Source organism: Cnephaeus nilssonii (assembly GCF_951640355.1).
Source record: "Cnephaeus nilssonii genome assembly, chromosome: 5".
Taxonomy (NCBI): Eukaryota; Metazoa; Chordata; class Mammalia; order Chiroptera; family Vespertilionidae; genus Cnephaeus; species Cnephaeus nilssonii.
In genome coordinates, this window is record NC_137076.1 from 47,870,546 (window position 1) to 47,888,485 (window position 17,940).

General features: G+C 37.8%; 1 protein-coding gene across 1 annotated transcript in view; it reads right to left on the minus strand.

Annotated features, from left to right (window-relative positions):
* Nucleotides 1–17,940, minus strand: part of NAF1 (nuclear assembly factor 1 ribonucleoprotein) — a 51,987-nt gene that overhangs the window by 12,959 nt on the left and 21,088 nt on the right. Inside the window, exons 3-5 of the mRNA XM_079771618.1 lie at nucleotides 14,448–14,541; nucleotides 8,519–8,601; nucleotides 638–792 (exon numbers count right to left, since the gene is read on the minus strand). Of these exons, the coding sequence (XP_079627744.1) occupies nucleotides 638–792; nucleotides 8,519–8,601; nucleotides 14,448–14,541 (332 nt within the window). The remainder of the gene's footprint in view (nucleotides 1–637; nucleotides 793–8,518; nucleotides 8,602–14,447; nucleotides 14,542–17,940) is intronic.

Below are 17,940 nucleotides of genomic sequence, written 5' to 3' on the forward strand. Positions count from 1 at the left end.
ATTACATAATAAGTTTGAATGATATAAGCAGCTTTACAGCTAACACTTGGCAACACAATTAACACAAGAAAAGTACACAACCAGCAGGAGCATAAATATGCAGAAATACTACTACCCAGATACTATAGGCATCATTTAGCATAAGTTACAGACAAAATGGGAGTAATAAGTTATTACTTAAGTAAATTCTTGTTTATCAGCACTTGACACACAACTTTCCAGGGACACATTTTAGTTGTCTCTTCTATAAGTTTACAATTTACAAGCAACCTGAAATCTCCTTATTTTCTTTTTTTCCTTGAGAATTACAAAGTTTCTTGAAAATTACAAAATAAACCTAGAATTTAATCCAATGAAAATTTTATTTAAAATGGAAAAGAATTTTTTTAAAAGTAGCATCCTATATAATAAAGAGGTAATATGCAAATTGATGGTCACTCCAACACACTGTGATCTCTAGCTGTAAAATTTGATAATTGTTACCTTTTAGAGGTGTTATTAGGAAGATAAATGAACTAAAAAAGACAGATACTATTTAAAACTACCACTGCTGAGAATTATTCCTAAAATATAAATATTAGATAAGCAAACAGCAATTAAAATATACTTACTGGTGATGGTGGGAAAAATTACTTACTGTTTTCCTGTGAATACATATTGGGTGAAGTCTTTCATTGATGGAGCAAAATACATAGTGTCCTTCATTTTAATACCTTTACTCTCAATGTGTTCTGAAGAATTAAACCGTAATACATAAAATGGATGTGCAACAGGTCCAAATATCTCAAATATCTGTAGAATAGAATACAAAGCCCTCCTTTAATATATAATGACTCAAAAAGCAATATTTATAATGGAAAGCACTGATAATTGTTATAAAAGGTAATTTTGTTAATGTCAAAGGAATAAAATGATACAGTAAAATATTATAACCAGGATATTGACAATGATACAATCAAGATAAAGAACATTTCCAAAACAGAAAAAGATCCCTCATGTTGCCTTTTTATAGTCACTCACACTTTCCTCCCTCCCACCTCCTCCTCAACTCCTGGCAACCAGTAATCTGTCTAGTTTTCAATTAAAAATCACTCATGATAATGCAAGGGGTATTTATGATCCTACCCCAAACAATCATAGGAAAACTTGACTGTGTACACAAAAGCAATTTAGCTAATCTGGAGTTATAAAAAAGGATTTAACAATATTTTAAAAAACTATCAGCTTCAAAGTATAGATTTTAGACTGGTTAATACCTGAGGGGTAAACTGTGAAGGAGAATTTTAGACAAAGCAAGGCTCAGGCCAACCTACTTCATCTCAAAGTTCCATTAAATCTTGACTCCCTGCTCAGTCTTTCCACCTGACTTTGGATATTTTGTAACTTCCACACTATCTAACCAGAGATAGAAAAGGAAGGAATAGGCTGCAAGGGCAGTTTGAGGAACAGAACTTAGGATAATTAATTATAAGATATTTACTTTAAACTAAGCAAGTAGCCTTCTTTATATCTTAAATAACAGTATATATTCTGTAGAAATACTCATACAAAAAATGTAACCTACCTAATGTTTTATACTTGCCCTGTCATTTCAGAGGTGGTATTCTAAGTGTCCTTCTACTTGGCTATAGCATTTAATACTTGCCATCTCTTATTAAAAGTAGTACCTTTCTGCTAAAAGACCTCAAAGGATTCCTGTCCCAAAAAGGGGTCACAGACACACACACTACCACATAGTACAGATATAGCATAAGACAGGCTCAGGCACTCAAATTCATTCCACTGCACAGGCTGGGCTTAGATGTTGTGCATGCACATGAACATAGTTCCTGCAGTTGGGGGCCTGCCTGAGTCAGCTGACTGGACATGCACAGAAAGCACTCCAAGGGTGAGTAAGCCACATTCTCCTCCCCTCTCCACACACACCATGCTTACCTTTTAGCCTAAGAGGGACTAGTTAACTCCCAGTTTCTCTGGGAAACAAGAAACATATCAAGGAATCTCCAGGCCCCCAGAACAATGCCGGAAAGTTGTGCACATGAGGGGTCAAGATCTGCATGCTGCAGCTCAGAGAACAGCCTTCAAAGAGTGCCGTTAGCCAAAGGCCTTACTGTGTTTTCAGCTGATGCAGCTTTTCACTAAACTACCAAACGGGGAAAAAGGGAGATGAACCTCCACAGTCATCCAGAATTGTGTCTTATCAATCACTGTATACTATTTGACTTCCCATTAATAAAAATGAAAAAAGTATAAAAATAATAAAAATGAAGGAAGAGTATTGTACTTCATTGACTAAGTCAAATAATTATTTCAATCACCGTGTATATTACACAAGTTACTAAGGGAGGAAAAAAACACTGCATCAGTATAATACGGAGACTTCCAAAATATCATCACATACTACCAAGCAAACCAGTAATAAAAATATTACTTCAAAAATTATCAGTAAAAAAAATTTTTTTAGAATAAAAGCAATCTTGTTATCTGCATTTTTTTAATATTTCCTACAACTTTTGTGTTATTATACTATGTTAGTACAGTTTGGTAATATTATTATATTTAAAATATTTTTCTTAAAATATTAATGTTTACTGCATGTAAAATTGTTATACTTAAAATAGTTTTTTTAAAAAAATCAGTAAAAATTCCTATCCAATGATATTTGACAGAAAAATAGATTTCATGGTTTTGGTTTATTAAAAAGTAAAACAACAACAAAAACAAAACCTGCTCTAACAAACACTGAAAACCAAAATGCAAAACAAATAACCAAAATTCATATTATAAAGGGATAATATGTGGCACAGGTTGGCCTTTATTTAAAAATCCCCTGATATTAAAGAACTAAATATTAAAAATGGAATTTCATTCATTATTTATAAAAAGGAATTAATCATTATTAAATAATTATTATTATCAAATCATTATTAAAAGGCAAAAGGTAGGAATAACAAATCTGAAGTTGCTCTCCTTAGGTCAGTGGGAATGGGGAGGGTAATAGAAGAAAAATAAGTCAAACCAACTGGGTGGTAAAATCAATTTTGTTCCTTTTTTAACTTTAAATTTTCGAGTAACTGGGGATAATTCAACCTCCTTACAGAATCAATGAATTTTTAAAAAAACACTGGTAGAACTAACAATACTTTCAACCCTCTTCCCCAACTCCCGCCATTATTTGAGGGAATCATTTCAAGGTGCTTAGACTTATAGTCAAATATTTTTGAAAGACTTGTAACTTTCTTGAATTTACAACACTTTCTTTGTAAAATTTAGAAATAGATTTAATTTTTCTCTCTGGACTTACACAAAGCTAAAGTTAGAGGTGTGAATCAAGCATGTCAAACTCAAAGGCTAGCATGGGCCAAATAAACAAGGTTTAGTAAGTTTATGTGGGCCACAAAAAACCCCAAACCTTCAATTTTCATAGAAAGGTAGGTTTATTTTGATAGAGACATGCTGAATACAAAGGGTTGAAATAAATGAGTAATCGTTAACATAAAATAGAATATTTTAATAAAAATTAATATTTTTTTCTTGAATATTAACTTACCAGACACTGAAAAACTGCACCAATTAATAAGCGTTCTGCAAATAAACCTATTTTTCTTGTTCTCCAAAAGCGAAATATTTCCTGTTGCGCACATCAAACAAGTCAGTACAAGACGAATGACGTTTACCCTAATTCCAAAACCAGATAAAGATACCACAAAGAAAGAGAACTACAGGCCAATACCCTTGATGAACATAGATGCTAAAATCCTCAACAAAATTCTAGCAAATCGGATCCAGCATTACATAAGAAAGATCAGACACCATGACCAAGTAGGATTTATTCCGGGGATGTAAGGATGGTACAATATCCGCAAATAAATAAATGTGATACATCACATAAACAAACTGAGAGACAAAAATCACATAATCATATCAATTGATGCAGAAAAAGCATCTGACAAAATCCAATACCCTTTCTTGATAAAAATTCTCAGCAAAGTGAGAATCAAGGGATCATACCTCAACATAATAAAAGCCTTATATGACAAACCTATAGCCAACATCATACTCAACAGGCAAAATCTAAAACCATTTCCCCTAAGAGTAGGAACAGACAGGGATGCCCATTTTCACCAGTCCTGTTCAACATAGTACTGGAAGTACCAGCCATAGTGATCAGACAAGAAGAAATAAAAGGCATCCAAACTGGAAAAGAAGTAAAACTCATTATTCGCAGATGACATGATATTATACAAAGAGAACCCCAAAGACTCCATCAAAAAACTACTAGACTTAATAAATGAATTCAGCAATGTAGCAGGATACAAAAATACCCAGAAATCTATGGCTTTTTTACACACCAATAATGAACTCACAGAAAGAGAAACAACAACAAAAAATCCCATTTACCATTGCTCCGAAAAAATTAAGATCCCTAGGAATAAACTTAAGTATGGAGGTAAAAGACCTATACTTGAAAAACTACAGGACATTGACAAAAGAGATAGAGGAAGAAATAACAAATGGAAGAACATACCCTGTTCATGGATTGGTAAACTCAACATCATTAAAATGTCCATACTACCCAAAGCAATTTATAGGTTCAATGCAATCCCCATTAAAATACCAATGGCATATTTCACAAACCTAGAACAAACTGTCCAAAAATTCATCTGGAATAAAAAAAAGACCCCGAATAGCCACAGCAATCCTGAGAAAGAAGAACAAAGTTGGAGGGATCACAATACCAGATATCAAGCTGTATTTCAAAGCCACGGTTCTCAAAACTGCCTGGTACACAAGAACAGACATATAGACCAATAGAACAGAACAGAGAACCCAGAAATAGACCCAAGCCATTATGCTCAATTAATATTTGGCAAAGGAGGGAAGAGCATACAATGGAGTCAAGACAGTCTCTTCAATAAATGGTGTTGGGGAAATTGATTAAATACATGAGAAAAAATGAAACTAGATCACCAACTTAAACCATACACAAAAATAAACTCAAAATGGTTAAAGGACTTAAATGTAAGACGGGAAACCATAAAAATCTTAGAAGATTCCATAGGCAGCAAAATATTAGACATAGGTCGTAGCAATATCTTTACCGATACAGCTCCTACAGCAATGGAAACTAAGGAGAAAATAAACCAATGGGACTACATCAAAATAAAAAGCTTCTGCATAGCAAAAGAAACCACCAACAAAACAACAAGAAAGCCCACTGCATGGGAGAACATATTTGCCAATGTTATCTCAGATAAGGGTGTAATCTCCAAAATTTACAGGGAACTCATACAACTTAATAAGAGGAAGATAATATAATCAAAAAGTGGGCAAAGGACCTAAATAGACACTTTTTGAAAGAGGACATACAGAAGGCCAAGAGACATATGAAAAAATGCTCAAAGTCACTAATCATCTGAGAGATGCAAATCAAAACAACAATGAGGTACCATCTCACACCTGTCAGAATGGCTATCATCAACAAATGAACAAACGACAAGTGTTGGCGAGGATGCGGAGAAAAAGGATCCCTCATGCACTGCTGGTGGGAATGCAGACTGGTGCAGCACTGTGGAAAACCATATGGAGTTTCCTCAAAAAGTTAAAAATGGAACTCCCATTTGACGTAGTAACCCCACTTCTAGGAATATATCCCAAGAAACTAGAAACACCAATTAGAAAGGATATATGCACCCCTATGTTCATAGCAGCACAATTTACAATAGCTAAGATTTGGAAATAGTCTAAGTGCCCATCAGCAGATGAGTGGATTAGAAAACTGGTACCTATACACAATGGAATACTATGCTACTATAAAAATGGAAAAACTTTTACCATTTGCAATAGCATGGATGGAACTGGAGAGCATTATGCTAAGCAAATAAGCCAGTCGGAGAAAGATAAATATCACATGATCTCACTCATATGTGGGATATAATGAACAACATAAACTGATGAACAAAAATAGATCCAGAAACAAAGTAACACTGAACATACTGTCCAACCTCAGAGAGAAGGGAAGGGGGGTTAGAGATCAACCAAAGGACTTGTGTGCATGCATATTAGCATAACCAATGGACACAGACACTGGAGTGATAGGGGCTTGTCCTGGGGGGGGGGGTAGGAATGGCGGGGGGTAGAGGGAGCTCAATCAGGAAAAAAGGAGCCATATTTAATACTTTATACAATAAAAAAAGACTAATGACATGGCAATCGGCTGCTAAAATATTTACTGCTATTATTAATGGAGAGAAATGGTGCACCTGCTCATAAGGGAAATGAATGCAACATGATTATAGTAATCAGTCATTAGCGAACGTTGCAGTTCGTTATTAATAATTATGTATAACAGGATATTGTAATAATTAAGTTACAAAATTTTTATTAAAACGTTTCTTACATACCATTATATTGGCTGGGCCGCAAAAATATTTGTTGGGGGCCACATGCAGCCCATGGGCTGCGAGTTTGACATGCTTGGTGTAAATATTGCATTTTTATCTGATTTCTTTCAAAGTCAATGACAGAAAAGCTGAATATTAACATTACTAGTCACAATTATAGGAATGAGAATTCAAATGTATTGGAGGATATAAGAAATGAGAATTCAGAGGTACATTGAAATTGAAATTATCTAAGTTAGCTGCTTAGAAAAATGGACAATTATCATAAAAATCATAAATAAAAGGAATCATGGAAATAATCTGCTCAATTCACAGAGAGAAAAATAAAGAAGTAAGTTTTTCATTGCTTCTTTTCCCTTTCCCTCTTCTACTACTTTCTTGAGGACAGAAAGACATGTTTTGTTTTTCACCAGGGCAAAATGTACTATACCCGTGGTCGGCAAACTGCGGCTTGCGAGCCACATGCGGCTCTTTGGCCCCTTGAGTGTGGCTCTGCCACAAAATACCACGGCCTAGGCGAGTCTATTTTGAAGAAGTGGCGTTAGAAGAAGTTTAAGTTTAAAAAATTTGGCTCTCAAAAGAAATTTCAATCGTTGTACTGTTGATATTTGGCTCTGTTGACTAATGAGTTTGCTGACCACTGTACTATACCAATTGGCAGGGAGAGCTAGTCACAGCACAGTCATCTACTCATTTCCCATTCCTTTCCTCTCTCAACCTTCTCTGAGGTTAAGCCCCTAGTGTATTTTTAACTCCTTACAAGATACCAGCAGTACCCATAATTGAAGCAAAAGTATAAAGCCTAGTTATATGAAGGGGAAGAAGGTAGAGCATCATCCTTCAGACATTTAAAAGTCTTTGTTCCTCTCACAAACCTTCTCAAGAATTGCCAAAATATATTAGCTCTAGACTTCAATTAATTCTGCCACTGCTTGCTTTGCATTCCTAAGTGACTTATTTCTATTTGGTATAGAACCTGTCAACTTATGTGCTAGAATGGAATAAAAAGGCAAAGGCAGAGAAAAGGAAAGGTTATATGAATGACCCAATAATACAGTTCAAAATATGCCCTTTTTTCCCGATTAACTGTAAATTATATTTCCTAAAACAAAAAAGAAGCCAACTGTTGCTTATTTGGGAAATACTAAGCTCCAGAGAGTTGCTTCTACAAAGAATAGCAGCTGGTTTCTTATTTGGTTTTCAACTCAATATACATTTACTCAGCACATATAATTTATGAAGAACTGTATTACATACAGTGGAGGAATACTGAGGTGAATAAAACTCATTCCCAGAAAAGAAACACTTGATGGGTATTTACAGATTTGATCTGAGTTTGTTTTGTGTGTTTTTAAAATCTGTTTTTATTGATTTTTAAGAGAGAGGGAGAGGGAAAGAGAGAAAAACATTAATGTGACAGAGAAACATTGATCGGCTGCTTCTTACATGCACCCTAACTGGTGATAAGAGCCTCAACTTGGGCATGTGCCCTGACTGGGAATTGAACCAGCGACCTCTTGGTGCACAGGACAACATTCAACCAACTGAGCCACACAGGATTAATCTAAAAAAGTTTTATGTCTTCTACTGACTCCTCAGAATTGCATAACTGCTGGGTAAAATTTGAGATCTTCCATATCAAGGATAAACACACAAGTTTGTTCCATTATTAAGATGTTAAAAGAAACCTCACCTTAAGGACACTACTTCATTATATATACTAATAATCCATAATTTGAGAGCCACTACTCTCAATGGGACTCACAAACCAAAAAACTTTCAGACCTACTACATGGTGGAAATAATCTTCTGCACTTAATAGTGAGTACATGGAGAGTAGGGAACTGTGTCTTATTCAATATGAAGAGCTACTGCCTAGCAAAGTACCTATACATGCCTATTTAATGACTCAATCAGCAAAGAGTAATAAGCAGTATTAAACCAATATAAAGACAAAGTACTGATGAAAATGTACTAAGGGAATATACAATCTGAGAGCTATAGACTGCTCATCTACTAAAATTAATAAACTGTTTTTAGGGCAGATAAAGAAAGTCAAAAACACTATGCCACAAGGAAACAATAATTTGTAGGATTTGAAATTTTTTACAAACCTTCCCTGCTGTCTGCCGATCGCTTTTAAAAATTACAGTCTCCTCATTAACTGGAGGTAGTTTAGGCATAGATTCAATTATTACTGAAAAATGAAACAAAACAGATTATTTCAAGATTTAATCAGGAGGTAATATAAATTTAAATGAGAATTTAGGCTTTATTATGAAATTTAAGGTGAAATAATATGCCACAGTAACTATTCCTCATGGGTAAACAAATTCTATTTATTAAACATAGCACAGAGAAATAGATTCTACATATTTTTATTTAATACAAAAAGTTAAAATTCTAAGAAAGAAAATAAAATCTCATAGAAAATTTGACTCACCCAATAAAATCAACAAATTCAAGCCATGTACATTTTCTCAAGCAATTTTTACCCCAAAAATGTGTAAATTAGTCACAAAACTCCTGTTTTAGAAGAAATTAGTTTTCTTTCTCACTCTAGAAATTCTTTTCTATGAGCACTGATTACTTAACAAAAATGTCTTCCTCTGAACAGATCAAGAATGAGAGAGCACACAGTAATTTTTATCACTTTTTCTCAAAAAGCAAAAGCATTATTCCACTAGTCTAGCATACTCTACTGCCACAAATATTAAACAATCTATTATAGCAAAGGGGTGAGGGGGAGGGAACGACAGGTTCTTAGAAAATTAGAGCAACAAGCAAGACTACTTTGTCACATTATATAGATAATGCCATCTCCACTTAGAAAAAACATATTAGTTCTAGATTATGAAAACTCATTCAAAGTATTTCAGCTAATTTTTCTTCCTAAACACCAACAGACTTTATTGTAGAGGGTTCCCACCTTGGATCCCACTTTCTTAAATAAAACAATGCACAGATAAAAAGGGGATTTAGAAACCTTTGTACAATATCTACATCTCAGGCGCCCAGGGCAGGAAGGGGGAAACTGCTAGGTGGACTACAGGGATGGGAGCAGGGCCTTTGTATCTGTAAGCCCACATCCACCCTAAATATGAGGGGTGGGGGTGAGATAATCTTGGAGGGACTAAGGAGACCCCAAACCAGGGGCAAGATGGCAATGGGGATTGGAGCGGGGGGGGGGGGGGGGGGGGCAGCAACTAGTGCTTCTAAATTCTGAATGTATATATATATATATATATATATATGTATATATAAGAGAGAGAGAGAGAGAGAGAGAGAGAGAGAGAGAGAGAGAGAGAGAGAGAGGGGTAATATGCAAATTAGGTTGGGATGCCGTAATGGGTCACAACAGGACAGGAGGAGGTTGCTCACGCAGGTGAGGGCCTGAGCAGAGACGGAGACAGAGACAGGGGGACCACCTGAGCCGCTGTACAGTGGCTCGGGCCAGCCCCCTAGAGCCAGAGTGGACACGGACAGGGACACAGGGGCCAGCCGGAACCCCCCCGCAGCCGATCGCAGGCCCAGAGAGGAGAGGGTGAGCCCGCCCGCAGCCTCCCTGATTGCTGGCCAAGAGAGGAAAGGGTGGGCCCGCCCACAGTCTCCCCAGCTAATTGAGGGCCCTGAGAGGAAAGGGCGGGTCCACCTGCAGCCTCCGTGGCCGAGCACAAGCCCAGAGTAAAACGTTGACAAGCAAGTCCTTTCAGTATAACTGGGGTGTGATCATTTCCTTTTCTATGAAACACATAACTCTGACACACTATTTACAATTAAATAAATTCCATATACACTGAGTGGCCAGATTATTATGACCACCCAATCAGTACTCCGTTGGGCCACCTTTTGCCTTCAATATTGCGGTGATTCTTGTTGGCATTGACTCCACGAGATGTTGAAAGGTGATGCGAGGAATCTGACACCATGCCTGATGAATAGCACTGTCCAGTTCCGTGAGATTTGATGGTTGTGGAACCAGCTGCCTGATGGCTCTTTTAACTTCGTCCCACAAATGCTCGATTGGATTGAGATCTGGTGATTGTGGGGGCCACCTAAGCAAGGTAAAGTCTCCCTCATGTTCTTGAAACCACTCCTGCACAATACGAGCACCGTGGCATGGCGCATTATCTTGTTGGAAGAAGCCATCTCCATTGGCATACGCCATCAACATGATAGGATGAACTTGATCAGCAACAATACTTAGGTATGTTGTGCTATTCAGACATTGTTCCACACGAATTAAAGGGCCCAAATCATGCCAGGAAAACATGCCCCAAACCATAACACTGCCCCCACCAGTTCGAAGGGTTGTACTCATGCATGTGGGGTGCATGCTTTCATGCTGTTTCCACGAAATTCTCACTCTGACATCTGCATGATGCAACTGGAAACATGATTCATCGGACCACATGACTTTTTTCCAATGCTCGACTGTCCAACCCTTGTGTTCCTGTGAGAATTGGGAGACGTTTTATTTTGGTAACTGCAGACAGCAAAGGTGTTTGAACAGGCCTTCGGCTTCCATATCCCATATGATGCAGTGGATAGAGCCTCGGCCTGTGGACCGCAGGGTCTGGGTTCGATTCTGCTCGAGGGCATGTACGGCTAATTTGCCTACAAACATCAGGTGGTCATAATAATCCGGCCACTCAGTGTATTTTGACATTTTACAGCCCTGGAAAGTTACATCTAATGATCAGCAAAGTGAGAAGATGAAAATAATTTTTAGGCTTTTAAAGATGTAACTAATTTCTCTCTAGAAGACAAACCAATTCAAAAAATGATGGTTTTATTGTCCTATAGGACATTAGCCAGATTGTATCTAATTTAGCAGTTTTACTTCAGGCTTTCATCTTTGGCAATCTCCTTTGAACAGCATTATCATCCTGCCAGTCCCTTCACTGAGTTAAACAGAACTTTTGCATCTGCTATTATGTATTTTAATAAGAATTATGTATTTAAATACATGAAAAATTTTGTTTTGACACAATAAAACAAAAGATCATTTGACTCTTCTCTGGAACACAGAAAAGCACAAACTTGAATCATTGGTGTGGCTTAGGCTAATTTTCCAAATATTGCTAATAAAATTCATGTAGGGATCATCACAGAGCCAAGAATTCTCTCTTTCAGGCCTACATATTCAGCATCTCCAAGGAGGAGGCCTGTTATTCTGTGTTTTGTTTTGTTTTTTAATACTCACCAGAGGATATTTTTTCACTGCTTTTTAGAGAGTAGACCGGAGGGAGAGGGAGAGGGAGAAAAAGAGGGAGAGGGAGAGAGGGCCTGCTCGCGGCCAAGGGAAGGTCCTCTCCAGCAGTCCCGCCTCTGCACGTGAGCTGCAGAGGAAACACCTTTTCTGACCGCTCATTGGCTAAGCTCCCCATACACTACTCACAGTGTTCTTGGTAACTTGCCTAATAAGAATCCAAGAAGGTGATCTAGGGTTTTTCTACCTCACTCCTGGAGGAAAAATGAAGGTCCGCTGCTGGAGGGGCTAAGGAATGCCATATCCTGCCCTAGCCGGTTTGGCTCAGTGGATAGAGCCTCGGCCTGTGGACCGCAGGGTCTGGGTTCGATTCTGCTCGAGGGCATGTACCTAGGTTGCAGGCTCCTCCCTGGCCGGGGCCCAGGTCAGGGCTTATGCAGGAGGCAACCAATCTAAGTGTGCCTCTCACATTGATGTGTCTCTCTGTCTTTCCCTCTCTCTTCCATGTTCTCTAAATAACATTGGAAAAATATCCTCAGGTGAGGATAAAAAAAAAAAGAAATGTCATATCCTATGAAACAGACGTCTTGAAAATGCCTAAAGAAAGTTCTCATTTTTTAGTGGTGAAGAGACCGGAGTCTGTGTTGATGAATACACCTTGGCGGCTGCAGCGGCAGCAGCAGTGGGGTGATGGGGGTGGTGCCTTCCCCAGATCAGCCAGGTTGTCTCCTGCAGAGGGAGGCCCTACTAATGTGGGGAGCGGGCTTAAGCCATCGGTAGGACATCCCCTGAGGGCTCCCAGACTGTGAGAGGGGGCAGGCTGGGCTGAGGAACTCCCCCTTGCCCCCGTACACGAATTTTGTACACCGGGCCTCTAGTACTAATATAAGTAACCAATCATGAGTCAACATTCTTTGAGTTAGATCTGCTTCTGGAATAAAGATAAGAATAGTGAGCACTAATAGACTTCATTCTCAATCATCTCCTATCTTTTTCCTATATACATCAAGTCTAATAAATGTTCAACTCATACTATATAATCAAGTAATTACCTGTTTCACTTATTTATGCATATTATTAAATGCCATGATGAGAAAAGTTAGCTTAAAATGCAGACAGATAGGGTAGGGGTCCATGGAAAACAAAGGCACGTAGGGGCAGACATGGGAGTGTTAGCAAGCCTAATCACAGAAACCAACGAAGCAGAAATAATAAAATGTTTCTGGACTCAAAGCAGGAGGCATTGAAAAACAAGGGAGAGCCTGCAGTCACAAGGTGTACAAACGCATAGAAAAAGAGAAAGTTCAGCATAGGAACAGAGAACAGAGAAAGAACACATAGAAACAGGGAAAGCTCAGGTCCGTTGCTGGGCAAAACAATTGAAGGAATCAATCAATTGATGACACAGATAGGCTTGTAGCAAATATATACCCCTGGACTACACGGCTTTAAGGGGCAGTCCATTAATGAGTCCCCCTCCCCTTGCAGGGAGTCTGAATCTGCTTGTAATAATTTTTCCACACTTTTGCTTAATCTGGTCCATTCTTCAGAATCACAAGACATGACCCCAGGGGAAAAACCTTGGCTCACCGTTCCGGTTATCAATAAGATAACTCAAAAACTAATGTAGTAACTTCAGAATCATGTACAGAGTTTTAATAACTATACTTTTTATTAAAAATGTTCCACTTTAACCAAAATTTTAATAAATTACAAAAGTCAGGTTTATCTAAATTTATATTAATTTTTAAAAAACACCGATATGTATACTTTAGATAAAGGTCAAAAGATAAAGTCTCATTTCTACCAATGACTCGTTATACAACTGATTATAAATGCAAGTGACACATTTTTCTGGGTCCTTTAAGTACTATAAACTAAGGAAGCTGGTGGGTGATCTACTTCTTTTTCCCAGTTCAAAAATCCTATGACTGTCAATGCTGACTTCTAATTCTCAAATGTATCTCACTATGAGAGTTAATGGTAGCTATGTTAATTTCAAGACCTTTTGATACCTACCTCTTGGAGCTAAAAGGAAATCCTTAATGTCTAGTTGTCTCATATCCAATAGTTTCATATTTCATGCCATTAATATCAGTATTACATCACAGACATTTCTAATTTACATGTTTATAAAATAAAATCAAAGGCAGTAAGCAGAATAATGCCCTCTCCACAAAAAAAAGATAACCACACCCTAATCCCTAAACTTGTGAATGTTACTTTACATTTAAAAAAAAAAAATTTTTTTTTCCTTCCAGTTGTGATTAGTGTTAAGAACCTTGAGATGGAGCAATTATCCTAGTACACATAAGGCCTAATCTAAGGAGTCTGTAAAAGCAGAGAACCTTTCCAGGCTCTGTTCAGAGAGAAGTTACATTATTGGTTTTGAGGATGAAGGAAGGCAGTCTGGAACCAAGGAGTGCAGGTAGCTCTAGAAGATGAATGGGAAAAGGAAATGAATTCTCCCCTAAGTACTCTACAAAAAAAATTAAGCCCTGATGGGCCACTTGATTTTAACTCAGTAAGATCCATGTCAGATTTCTGGCCCAAAGAACTGCAAAATAATAACTCTGTATTATTTTGAGGCACTAAATTTGTAGTAATTTAATAGCAATAGGAAATGAATAATGGTACACATCAAAGAAAATTCTGGAAAAACATGTCAGTAAAAGCAGACTTTAAATTTTTATAAAGAAAATATATTTATGAATTACTTACATAAGTAAAACTAAATTTATCTGTTCAAAATTCACTAGTCACAAAGTGTCTGATTTGATTATTAATGCATTGCTTATATATCATTTTTATTAATAAAATTATTTACATACCTAGTTGTTCAATAATACTTGAAACCATCCCAAGAGGCTTTAACTCAATATCTTCAGGCAGAATAATAGTGAGTTCTTCAACTGATGGTAGTTCCTATTATATTAAAAAAACACATTAATCTTCCTCCAGCTTCAACAACTTAATTTAAAAATAAAAAATTAGCTTCCATTTAAATACTATAAACACTTATGAAGATGCAACATTAAGTACTTATACCATCCCCTTGGTGTAATCCGTTTTCGTGTCCGACAGCATTTCTACCACCTCCATCTCCCCATTTAAGTGACATAATATGTCGTGTCCACTCCCTAACCCAGATAGACTGAGAATATAGACAGAAGTACCATCAAGATTTTTCCAATCACACTTGAACGAGAGACCAATAAAAAAGAAATAGTTATTGTTAAGGAATCTAAGATTAAGAAAAGAGACAATTCACGCAATTCCCAGAGACATTCCATTTGGAAAGAAAAAAAAAAAGATAGTTCCACTGGTCACTCACTAGTTTCTCCACAGAGGAAGAGTTCTCTCTCTTAGCTGACTTGATTTGATTAATCCATTAAATTTACTGTGATTAAGTTGTTGAACAGAGATACAGCAGTCTTTTATGGGGCTTTGTGAAAGAAGAGTTAAATGTCTGGCTTCTTCAGGAAAAAATACAGAATTCCTGGAAACCAAATGTACTAGTAGGCATTAGCCCAGGGAAAAGTGTGAGAGTGTTGCTTGTTTTCTTCCCTCCCTAGGTTAAAAACCAAATTTTTAACATCAAAAGATTTCTCTTTTCTGATCCAGCACCTAATTCAGTTGCTATAGAAACTAGAAATTGAAGTAGAGATGAAATTGAAGAGAAATCTAAAACTAAAACAGGCCATAGCCTTTAAATTAAATAAACATAGCTTTCTTTCTATTCTTGATGTTTGCCAAAAGATCACAATTAATGGTATGTTAGGAGTTAGTTTGGGAGGAGAAAGATAACTTCTGGATAAATGTTGAAAAAGGTTGGAAACCTAAATAATACAGTTATTGCATATGAATGCATCATCAGTAATGATTTTCCTCTACAGGGACTCAAAAAAAGTTTTTAACAAAACCACTTAACCAGTATTAAATATAACTTGCTTCTGGGAGGTGCTATTTTCTGATCAAGGATTACTTATAAAGAGCCTCACTAAGGCTCTTAACCAACTCAATGCAGTAGACTTACCTCTAGAGCAGTGGTTCGCAACCTTCCTAATGCCTCGACCCTTTAATACAGTTCCTCATGTTGTGGTGACCCCCAACCATAAAATTATTTTCGTTGCTACTTCATAACTTTAATTTTTGCTACTGTTAATGAATCGTAATGTAAATACCTGTGTTTTCCGATGGTCTTAGGCTCTACAGCAGCGGCTCTCAACCCGTGGGTCATGACCCACGGGTTGAGAACCGCTAGCAGGGTCACGACCCACAGGTTGAGAACCGCTAGCAGGGACGCCTAAGACCATCGGAAAACACAGATATTTACATTACGATTCATAACAGTAGCAAAATTACAGTTATGAAGTAGCAACGAAAATAATTTTATGGTTGGGGGTCACCACAACATGAGGAACTGTATTAAAGGGTCGAGGCATTAGGAAGGTTGAGAACCACTGCTCTAGAGGAATGGTTGTGCAAGGAATGATTGTTTTATATATCAGAACTTTTCTGTACTTTAAGGAAGAGGACAACCACTTGTCATTTTATCATATTAAATACGGAGAGCCTTTTCTTGGCAAGACCCTTACTTGAAAGTGGTCCATGTGTGTATCAGAATAGTGAAGAAAGTTCAGTTATTAGAACTGGTAAAGGACATGTGATATGAAATAGCCTTGTTTATGAAGTTCTTAGCTAAAGAAACCCCACACCCTGTGAAATATAAAACTGGAAAACTATAATGTCAAGAGACTGCAGACAGCAGGGTTTTAATGATATTTTAGAGGGCAAACTGTGATATGGATCTCACACTGATTCTGGTTCAGGAAGTGGCACCTCTTACAATTGGCCAATGGTATTTCTAATGCAGAAGTACAATGATGAAATCTGCCCTGTTGCCCACCCAAATTACGGTAAGATCTAGAGGAAAAACTGTCATTACTTTTGGACTGTGATAGAACCTACTAGTTAAATAAAATAAGGAGGGTGCTAGTAGAAGAAAGGATAGGGAAATCTCTGAAAGAAGAAGTGCTGTTAGCTCTTTAATAAAATATCTGAACTCCATAGAAGTGCAGACCACATGCCATGAACACTTCCGAGACAAAAAATCAATACTATTCTCAAATACTAAATAAATGTTACTCAACCACAAAATTAAAGGTTCCTCATTCTGTATTTTCTATTAGGAGGAATAAAATCCCATGCAATGTAATTATGTTTTGGTATAAGTCTATACTTGATACTGTTTTTGGCTTTTTAAAACTTTAAAGCATAAAACTAATACAAGTATCTGTTTTTTAAAAAAGGAAACAAGTAGTAAAGAAGGATGCAAAAAAAAAGAAAATATTCCCCTATTCCTTTCAATCTCCCAATTCCTCTCCATAGATTGCAGTTGTTATGCAGATATAAACTTCACATTACTAACTTTAAAATGTTTCACTTAAATAAAATAGACATTGTGACATAAGCTATCCTTTTCACCTATCACTTCTTACACATCCTTCTACACCAAAACATAAATATCTATCTAATTTTATTTAAACATTCTTATGGTATTCCACTATATAGATACTAGAGGCCCGGTGCACGAAATTCGTGCATGGAGGGGGGTTGTCCCTTAGCCCAGCCTGTACTCTCGCCAATATGGGACATCCCTCTCACAATCCAGGACTGCTGGCTCCCAACTGCTTGCCTGCCTGCCTTCCTGATTGCCCCTAACTGCTTCTGCCTGCCAGCCTGATCACCCCCTAACCACACTGCTGCCAGCCTGTTTGCCCCCAACTTCCCTCCTCTACCGGCCTGGTCACCCCTAACTGCCCTCTCCTGCAGGGTTGATCACCTCCAACTGCCCTCCCTTGCAGGCTTGGTCCCTCTCAACTGCCCTTCCTTGCAGGCCGGGTGCCTCCCAACTGCCCTCTCCTGCTAGCCATCTTGTGGTGGCCATCTTGTGTCCACATGGGGGCAGTGATATTGTGTGTTGCAGTGATGATCAATCTGCAGATTACTCTTTTATTAGATAGGATAGAGACCTGGTACAGGGGTGGGGGCCAGCTGGTTTGCCCTGAAGGGTGTCCCGGAACAGGTGGGGGTTCCCTTGGGGTGTGGCAGTCAGACATCCCTCTCACAATCCCCCCTGAGCGAGAGGCCTGTGGTGGTTTGCAGGCTGGCCACGCCCCCTGGCAACCCAGCAGAGGCCCTGGTATCTGGAGTTTATTTACATTCTACAATTGAAACTTTGTAGCCTGGAGCTGAGCCAAGCCTGGGGCTCCCTCCGAGGCCGGCAGCCATTTGTGTTGGGGTTATAATTGAAACTTTGTA